Below are 10,181 nucleotides of genomic sequence, written 5' to 3'. Positions count from 1 at the left end.
TCGGAAGCTTTTTTTCCCAATTTTAATGGCATATTCATCGAAGCATGATCTACACACACGCACACAGACGTGCAAAGTTAGAAAAAGATTGACCGAGCCCCTTTCAATTCTACATGACCTCCCCTTCTACATAGGATAAGAAAAAATTGCTTACGATCACATTACAGGTAATATTTACAAATAATATTTTTGTGGTTAAAATTAAAAAAAAAAAAAGAAAACAAGATATTGTCGTCCTCGAAAATAACTATATTTTTCTCTCGTCGTGATTCGGGAAGAGTCCGGCAAGGGAGACGGCGAGGGAGGACTCACGGATACCACTTTAGATTTCAAAATATTTATTTCGCCGTGATTATTACATGCGTGCTACACGTATGCGTGCGATTATAAGTGCTGATGCACAGTTGCGCACAGTTGTCATTGCCAAGTGTGTTAATTGCATCGCGCGAGAATGCCGGCCGCGAAACCACTGCGTGCCAACAAACGCGACCGCACAAATACACCGCGCCAAAACACACACACACACATACACTCTCTCTCTCGTGCGCGCGGATGGTAACATGGATTCCTGGGCGGGGGATCGATATTCCTGGTGTGCTCGGATCCTGTTGGTAGATCGGCCAGGATCAACCACGCAAGGTACACTTGATCTCGCGACGTTGACCGAGCTTGCGAGCGCGGAATTCGGATTAGGGTTAGTTGCGTGAACGCAACATCGTGCGATTAAGCGCGACCAAGCGCGGTCTTGTCTTCCGATGACACACGTGTACACGTTGACATCTGTGCGTCTCCCCTGCGGCGAAGTTTCTCATTTCTTCGTCGCTACGTGAGCGGATTTCATCGTCCCGTTCGTGATTAATATCACGGGCGGGGAAAGTAATATCAATTACCCGGGGGGAATCGATGAGCTCGATTGCGACGGCTCACGGTGAGCTTGAATGTGACACGTACCGACGTGAGTTGTGTTCCGGTAATTATTAATTATTAATTTAATTATCGGCACACGTGTAAGTAGATAATTATTGGAAGCTGGAGCTGTCTGTCGACAAATCGCAATTTAACTTACTACGTCGCAATCACCCCTTCCGGTCCCTAATTATTCATCGGAAACCCCCTCTCGCCGCGGCACAAACGTCGATTGATCCCGCTTGGATCCTCGAAGCTGACGGGTGTCGACCGATCTCGAAGCTCGCGGAGTGCCCGGATTCGCAGGCCGTTCAAGTGACGAAGGATGGATATGGTGAACGACGGTGACGGACGGAAGTGGCGGGACGATGATTTCGCGCGCCCGGCATTCGCGCGCCGTTCGGCGCATAGAAAATTCAAGGGGCATCATTCAATTTGACTGATATGTCGGCCTACGGTTAGGTGTCGCCTCGGCTCGCTCGAACTCCTCGCCGATAAATCCAGTGCGAATCCGAGGAAAAGCATCTGGTAAAACACTTGCTCGGCTCTCTCTCTCTCTCTCTCTCTCTCTCTCTCTCTATCTCTCTCTCTCTTTCTCTCTCTTCGATTTGTCAGGGTTTTCCATTAAGAAGTTTCACCTTAAATTTCGCGCCACTTTTAACATATTAAAAATAGAATTATAAAAAAATAGAATAGAAAAATAGTGATGTGAGATTTCTTCGAAAAAGTGACCGTTTGTAAATAAAAGTCGAGGCGGCCAGATTAATCAGATATCGTGTTCAACGTTTGATCGCACAGTCGGTGCTTTGCATTGGGATAAAAATATCACAATTTTTTCAAAAAAAGAAACTTTATTCCTCTAATAATTTAAAATGAAAAACCTCTTAATGGGAAACCCTATATTCCCGGCACTCGCGTTACGCGTGTGCGTTCGAACGATAATTCTCCTTCTCCTCCTCCACCTCTTCCCCCTTTTCGCCCGCTCTCCCCTTGCTCTCGCTTATACGTTTAATCAACTCTCAGCGCTCGGAGCGCGCCGAATTTATACACCGGCCGCTCTTGATTAGACACCATTCAAGGTCGGCCGAAATGATTCTGCGCTTCTCTTGCGAGAGACAGCAAAAGGTATCGATGCTCTCGCGTCGCATTCGTTACAGCGCCAGACAACATTGGGGAACGAGAGGGCGAGCGGGTCGCCCTTTGATCGATCGATCACCGCTGCAAAGACGCTCCCAGAGAGACGCGAAGCGAAGGAGGACGAATCCGAGGTGGAGATCGCGACCGGTGCCTTCTATTAGGATTCTCTCTATTCGCTTCACCCCCCTCCCCCTCCCCCCGGTACTTCATCCCTTAAGTGACCTTTACAAATTGAATTACGGTGTACGACGTCGCTTTAACCTATGTAACTATCCGTCACCTCGAGGAAACCGACGGCCAAGGTCGCAATAGCGGACTACCATTGGACGCACACACACACGCACACACGCACGCACGAGGACACATACACGCGTCGCTTCAGCTTCGAAAATACGAAAACAATTTCAATTTCGAGACTGAACCTCCGTCGGAGCAAACGGCTAGGCTTTCAATCTACGACCCGAAGTCGGTCCGGAAAAAAATTAAAACCTTCGCGCGGAAACTTCGAAATTGATTCAGAAGCTGGATTCAGGCTGAAAAGAGCAGCTCGGAGAACGCTCAGTTTCGTTATCGCTTCTGATCGGTAGGTATTTCTGGATCTGTGAGGAAAAATCGGATCTCCGAAAAAGTATGCTCCGTTCGCGGGCAATAATCGCCGAGCGTTCGCCGAGCGAGCTGGTTTTTCCGCCGAACACAACCAAGGTTACATCCGCCTTCGACCAATTAATTAAACGAATAAATTGAGCAGTGGGATATATATATATATATATATATACGCGCTCGCTAAAACGGATCTGATGAAATGGATTGCCCATTTCATGAATTTGTATCAATTACGTGATTACATTTCGCGCGCGGCGCGCGAGCTTTTTGAGCGACGGTGTACGCGCGCGGGGGAAATAATTACGCGGCGATTGTTATTGAGACGCATCATCGTCACGGGCGCGTGTGCGAGATTACGCAACGTATACGCGCGGTTAATTCATATTTAATGCGATATGCCTATCATATGAGACGGTGCGGATTAGTATTACTGCGTGTGCCGCGTGTGTGCATCGGCCGCTGGTCGAGCACGAAATTCACCGGCCGGTGCATGTGTATGTACACACAGGGACCGTGTCGAATTGTTTCCCGTTCGTTGCATTATGCCGTCGGAACGTTTGCGCGGCGACGTCATACGTCGTAATCGAGTCGCACAACTGCGGGATTTTGGGATTCTCGCCCGAGCGTGCGTGACATGTGATCGGACTTTCGACAATCGACCGCTGCCAAGTTTGCTAAATACAAAGAGAAGGAAGGAGGGCTGAGAAGCAAGACGTTGATTATAATTGATTTTCTTTAACTCGGGAACAGTTTTTTTTTTTTTTACGTAAACGATCACCCAGGGTCATTCAGACCTCAATTAAAAATCGCTATTATTAACGAAATATAGCATATTATCGATTGCTCTGTGATTTATTATATATATATACTATGAAATATACTAGAATAAGACGGGTCACAGCATATTCTTGTTGTCACAGGTTAGGTTTCTAAATGTCCAAATGAAAGGTACATATCGGTTCCCGATCAATAAAAAAAATCCACTGCGACGTGAGCTTCATTTTCCGATCGCTGAGGTACGAAATGACCCCAGGTGATTATTCCCGGGTTAATTAGACCGGGCTCGACGTGTTAGCGCCCGGCAAATCCGCCGCTGCGGAAACGTCCCCGTGACGTCACGGGGTTCATTAATAATCGCAAGCGCGATCGGAAATAATTAACAACTTAATCCTTCGCGCCCAGCGCTTCGCGAGCCCTTCGATAAACCGCAGTTAATCTCGTCTCAAGCTCTTTTAACGTTACTTCGAAAAGTGCCGTGAAGTTCATAATATTCTTTCCCTTCGCTCGAAAACTTTCAGACCCTTTTAGACCCCTCTCAGAACTGACTCTGTGCTCTTCTTTTTGGCATACCTTCGGTTCGGTGTGTCTCCGGTAACCTCCGTGTTTCGTCATGCTTCACGATTAAGTGCGCGAAAGCGCATCGTTGAAACGCGATGCATCGCCGGGGGAAATTCGATGGAAGTTTACGTCCGACGTACGGAGAATCGTCGACATTAGGATTCATACGGAACGCAAAGGTTTACGTTGGACATGATTGATAATGATTACGGTTTCCGCCGAAGCGAGCCGGATTAGCGCGGCTTACGCGTGCGGAAGGGATCGAATTCCCGGCTCTTTCGAGGCTCCGAGAACGTTAGTGTGGTCTGAATGACGTTTAACGTTCTCATACCGAATCGCGCGTGCGATTCTCCCCCTCACGCTCCTCTGTTGCCTCGTCAACCCTTGAAATTTCACATTCAAGATTCATCACTGACCAAGGGTTTATTCTCGTCCGAAACGTTTGCGAGTCCTTAAAAAGTTTAAGTATTAAAGATACCGGTCCATATTCTCGACTCACTTTTACTGATAAAAGTGCCTCTAAAAGTGGTTCAGAAACTACCTGATTGGCTGAGAAATCACATTTAAGGCACTTTAGCCGATAAAAGTGAGTTAAGAATATGGGCCACTGAATTTCTCACGGTAAAGACGACAGCCGGAAGTCTATAGTTTAATCATTTTTTCGCCGTTTCGGTATCAGAAATTTACGACGTTCGGAATTGTGGCGACCAACCTTTCGCAATCCGGCGCTAACGAAATTATTTATAACTTCGTTAATACCGAAAATAATAATGCGTAGAAATTATCGCACGTAATTAGAGCACAAATAAATATTTGCGCGAAACTTCAGAATTGTATGCCTTGACGGTTTTTATTTTAAAAATTCTTAAAAATCACCTGCCAAACGTTGCAAATGAGAATACCCGTTTAAATCGCCACGCGCCGTTTCACTGAAAACTTTTTACATTAGAAATAACCCACTTGTGTCTCCCTTCATAGCGAGCTCCTGAAGTTTTATCGTAGATTACGGATTTGCCGCGAACCTTCCTGACTACTTTAAACAGCAGTAAGGTATCGCACCGAATGAATGGGACAAGCCCTCGAGGCTGAAGCGGTCGATAGTGAAACTGGAATCGCATGTCGTGCACAAAAGGACGTCATCACGGTCACGCGGAAACGGCGAAGTTATGAGGGAAACGCCGCAGCACGTCTCGATGTAAAAATAGTTACAGCTCGCAGAGACAAAGAGAGAGAGAGAGAGAGAGAGACCAGCCTGGTCGCTACAGTCGGTCCTCCTCTTCCATTCATGTCCGTTCCGTCTGCAAGGATCGCCAGGACCGTCTAAACTGGATCCGGCGCGGGCGCGAGCAGCTGCATACTGCTGCTCGATTTCGCAATCTGCAATGTCAACGACAAATCGCAACGCTGTGCGGACGATCCAACTTGCGTCTGTTAGACGAACTAACAGTGTTTGAGTAGATGATTTCAGATTCATTCAGATGAAGATGATTTTGCTTTTAATGAGTCTACAGGAACACGAAGGACAGCAGGCGAGCGATGATAGCAGGAAAAGGAGCTTAATGGAAAAGCTAATTGAGACATGCTTCTTTCTCGGCGAAACATCGTACCTGGTGTTCCGGTTGTTTGTGCGATTTCCTGGCGTAAACTTTCAGGACCCTGCAGTTACACGCGACGGAGAGCGCCACCGCCGATCCCTGTGCAATAGAATCGTCGTGCGCGATGAGACAATGATCCAAGGGACAAAACTTATCGTTAAATTATACAGTCACCGTTGAAAAATAAAATTGATTTTCTCCAAAAAAATGTCCAAAATGTTCAGTCGCCATTGCACAGATAAGAAGGGCAGAAAGACGAGAGACGAAGGGAAAAAAGGAAGAGAGAAGGTCCCTGGAAGGAGAAGCGAGCAGGAGACGACGGGACGAGGATGTACGATTGAGCACAGCAGGTAAAGTGAGACGAGGTCGACACATCTTCCGCCACTTCGAGATTCGTCGATCGCGAAAAGCTTTCGCTGCTGAAGAACACTCGACTCGACAAACTCACGCATCCGCGGAAAGATATATATATATATATGTATATATATATATATACTATATACGCGAATGTGCACAGAAGAGTACCCTGAAAAGCCGTTCACGCTTGACGATCGAACGCCAGGAACGGAAGTTCCCGAGAAACTTCCCAGAGGAGGGCATTAATAGATAAGAGATTCCGCAAATTCCTGCGTTCGCCTTTTCTCTCTCTCTCTCTCTCTCTCCGCTTCTTTATACGCGACGCGCCGCGTCGAGCGTCACCAAGAATTTGAGCTGGATCTTTCCGTGTTGAAAGTGAAGTTGGGACAAGAAACGAGATTACCGAACGCGTGACAATTAAAATGTTGGGATTTACGGCACACGAAGTTCCCAATTCAACTGCATATGAAATACGTGGATGCACGTCAGGATCAGAATAGTCTCAATAATGATGGAAATAATGGCTCGAGTAATAGTCCCAGTAATGATTCCAATAATGGCTCGAGTAATATTCCGAATAATAGCTCAGATGCGTGTTACATGAATGTGATGAATTGTAAATAATTAAGACGCGTCTAATAATGCGTTTGAGGAAACTGTACATGCAGCAGTTCAACCCCAGTAACGATACGAAAAATACGCAACAATCGGCAAAGCGATTTGTCCGTGTGACGTCGTGCGGCAAACCAAGTAATGCGACGTCGGACTCGAGCGACTAACGGACAATGTGTTCCTCATCCTCATCCTTCAACGTCCGCTTCTAACGCTCGCTCCATACATATTCGCGCCATAATCCAGCGGAATTGCGATGAAGATATGAGATATATAACGCCGAGACACGTCGTTAAGGAGGAAAGTGGACGAAGAGGGGGAAGGGGGAAAGAAATGGCGTCTCGGACGCGGGTCTTCCGTCTTCGCAGGACTCCGCTAGAGCATTTTTTGCACCACCTTCCTTTCTCCTACCCGAAGCTCTACCTACCTGAAGCGAATGGCCGGTACAGAATACCGCCCAGAGGAAGGGAATTTTCAGGACTCTGGACGCGACCCCGCAGCCAGCGACCACCGCGACGATCAGACTGATTTTCAGGAAGAGCATCAGTTGCAGCGCCCGCCTCCTCTTCATCTTCTCCCGCTGCTTTATCTCCAGCTGCATGCTGCACGTGTACCTGCGTGCATGTGCGCGCGACGTAGTCGTGTGACGTATAATTCGTGAGCGAGAAANGGGGGGGGGGGGGGATCGCGAAACTTTCGGTACGGCAGAGAACACGGAAGAGCAAAGTTTGGAATTACGGAGGATGAAAACGTACGGGCGACACATCTTCTGGAAGATCTAAGGTAACAAACTGCCTGTGATCCGCAAAATTCGGAGGGCGCGTAAAATCGGAAGCGCGCGCTATTTCATATCGAGTATTGTTATTCGGACACTGTCGCCAAGTTTCGCGCGGGATGGCGATGTATCCGGCATTGAATCCTGATACATCGTCATTCCCGTCTCCTCCCTGAGATCTCCTTTTATATATCCGTTTAACGTGCTCGACCTTTTGAATCAACGACGGACGATGTAATCGAAGAAAGGTGACTATACCTCGACACGATCGCGGCCTTGACGAGGTAGTAAGCGGAAGTCAGTAGCAGCAGGATGACCGGCAAGCCGTACGCGTAAACCGTCGCCCTGACGCCCAGAAACCTGAAAATAATCCGGCGCATTTCTACTGATCTTATCTGCCGTGATAAATTTTACATCGTCGCACATCAATTTTTATAAAGGTCGTACCGAAGGGATATCAAACGAGAATACTGGAGAATGTCACGCGACTGGAATTCGTATATACAAATTTTTCCAGATCTCTCTCTCTCTCTCTCTCTCCTTAACACGCGCATTCCGTCCCGCTCCGTCGCGACCCACTTTGTTCTCTCTCTAAGCTTCCCCGGGATGCGTAAGATCGAAAGACCACGGTGGCGCGACGATAGGGCGACGCTTGGTTTTCCCGTCAGCCGCAAAGGATCCACTGGAAGCCCGGGTCCTTTTTCCACGCTCGAACTCGCCGGGATATTGGACGTCGAGGCGGAAGCTCGAAGCGCGCGCGCGAACGCTCGGAAACGTCCGTTTGAGGAATGTGTCGCGTACGTGTACACACCGGCAGATCATTTATTTATCTCGAAATTCCGCTCCTCTTCTTCTTTTTCGTTTCCGCCGCCACCCACGACGAAATCCCGGCCGAACGACCAATTTTCGTTAAATCTGATTCGCCCGAAACGCTCGCGAAACCGGAACACAGGGGGTACGAACGACCGACATTTTTCAAGGTGGAGTATCCGATAAGGAGATGTATGTCGAGTATTACCGTGTATCCTATATCGATATCTCACGTTATTCTTCTTTATAAGAATGCTCCAGGATATGATGGACCCCGAACTGTTTCCCTTTTTCTTACGTTAACTTAACGCGAGGAGCGTTCCGGCAATTCTCTCCGTGCGGATGAATTTCACCCGACCGGCGACGGAGATAAACGTTCTCCCCGGTGTCTCGCGAATAAATTCGATGGAAAGGCGCACCGATACGCACCCGCACGTAAGTCGAATATGTGTTATCTGTATTCTCAATATTTCTCCGTTGCGCTCCGATACGCTCGATCAGAGACAATGAATTAAAATCTCACCAACAATTGAAGGGCGTGAGCTCGACGACGTCCCAGAAATCGTGGCCCTCGCGGCTCTGCAAGAAAGTCGCCAGACCGAGGGTGATGAGCGGCGCACCCCAGGCAAACAGGCTGTACTTCAGGTACGTCGGCGGGTCGTCGCGACGCGGTATCGATGCCACGGTGGCGTACAGGTGGTGGCACATCGCCGCCAGCCAGCACAGCACCGACACCCGCAGATACTGCAGGCTCAGGCCGAGCGAGATGCACAGTTCTGAGTCCTGCAAGTCGAATGACAAATATAGCGCGTTTGATATCCGCGAAGAGAAGGAACATGTCTGTCATTCGGATCAAAATCGAATTTCGGCGCGATGTAAACGAAGTTTTCCACGAAAAAGTGACCATATGTAGAAAAAAAAAAGAAGTTTAGGCGCTTAATCATACTTAGTCTGTACTTCGCATTAAAATAAAAGTATCACCACTTTTTCCAAAAAAAAAAAAAACTTGTTTTTCTAATAATTTAAAATAAAATATCCTCTTAATGGAAAACACTGCACATAGTTTACATCGCCTACGCATAGAAGTGGACTGTTATATTCGCAATATTTTGCGCGCGAATGCCTAAATTTACGCCCGGTATTAAATTGCGGCATTAAATTGCGCGTACAAGATGTTTCTCCGGTCTTTCTCGTTCGATTTACGGTTTACGGTATGACTGAATTGTTCGGCCGGGCGAGCCTCGTCAAGCGATATTTTCCGCGGGACGGATGAACGTCACCGTCAATTTGCGCCCGTGATAAAGGACGAGTAATTCGCGATGATGGTCTAAACGCACACACACACACATCGCTGATACTACGTGTGTATGGTGGCCGGCATATTATTCACGCCGCAAATTCCACAATACCGGCCGATATTCCCGTGNATATATATATATATATATACATATATATATTTTGCGATGCAACATCATCGCGATCGATCATGCGGATATCAACCGACCGTAGCCGAGCGGCGTCGTTGTTGATTCGCTAATTCACGAAATAGCGCTATTGGGCGCGCGCACAAATAGCGCGGCGCATTAATATTGCGGACGGTTGCCGACGAAAGCCCTTAAATCGAAAGACCTCCAGCCGGGCTAATCAGCAAAACAATTTGCCGCCACTCACTTGTACACACCGCGGGAATAGAGTATAATAGCCCCCTTCTTAGTTAAGTATATGCTGATTCTGTCTGAAACTTCGTCATTTACGCGATTTAATGCTATATCCTATTTGATATCATAACTCTTTTTCTCTCTCTCTCTCTCTCTCTGCTGCAGGCGCACAATCGCAACAATCGCCAGGCGTGCTCTCGCGCATCGAGACGGAAGCGGAAATAAATTGGAGGATGCACGCGAGTGCCTTTCTGGAATCCGCGGCGGGCCGGAACAAAGGGCCGGTCTCTGCGAGAGAGCGAAAGAGAGAGAGAGGGGCGAAATTGCGAACGAGCGAACGATTCACGTCAGAGGACAAATTTTACCATGGACGTCTTCAAACGATACCCC

The 10,181-nt window shown here is 47.8% G+C and overlaps 1 protein-coding gene across 1 annotated transcript; it reads right to left on the bottom strand.

Moving 5' to 3' along the window:
- Positions 1-225: 225 nt before the first annotated feature.
- LOC106744080 (cadherin EGF LAG seven-pass G-type receptor 3-like) lies at positions 226-8,916 on the bottom strand (the record flags this gene model as incomplete). Its single annotated transcript, XM_014618505.1, has 5 exons — positions 226-5,361; positions 5,592-5,678; positions 6,976-7,162; positions 7,582-7,683; positions 8,657-8,916. Coding segments are annotated over 5 exons (693 nt in total), but the record flags the coding sequence as incomplete, so codon positions are not given.
- Between the last annotated feature and the right edge of the window lie 1,265 nt (positions 8,917-10,181).

The sequence above is a fragment of the Dinoponera quadriceps genome, unplaced genomic scaffold, assembly GCF_001313825.1.
Source record: "Dinoponera quadriceps isolate SergipeBrazil2010 unplaced genomic scaffold, ASM131382v1 scaffold1325, whole genome shotgun sequence".
Taxonomy (NCBI): Eukaryota; Metazoa; Arthropoda; class Insecta; order Hymenoptera; family Formicidae; genus Dinoponera; species Dinoponera quadriceps.
Note: the sequence above shows the minus strand (reverse complement) of the source record. Positions and strands in the feature narration are given on the sequence as shown.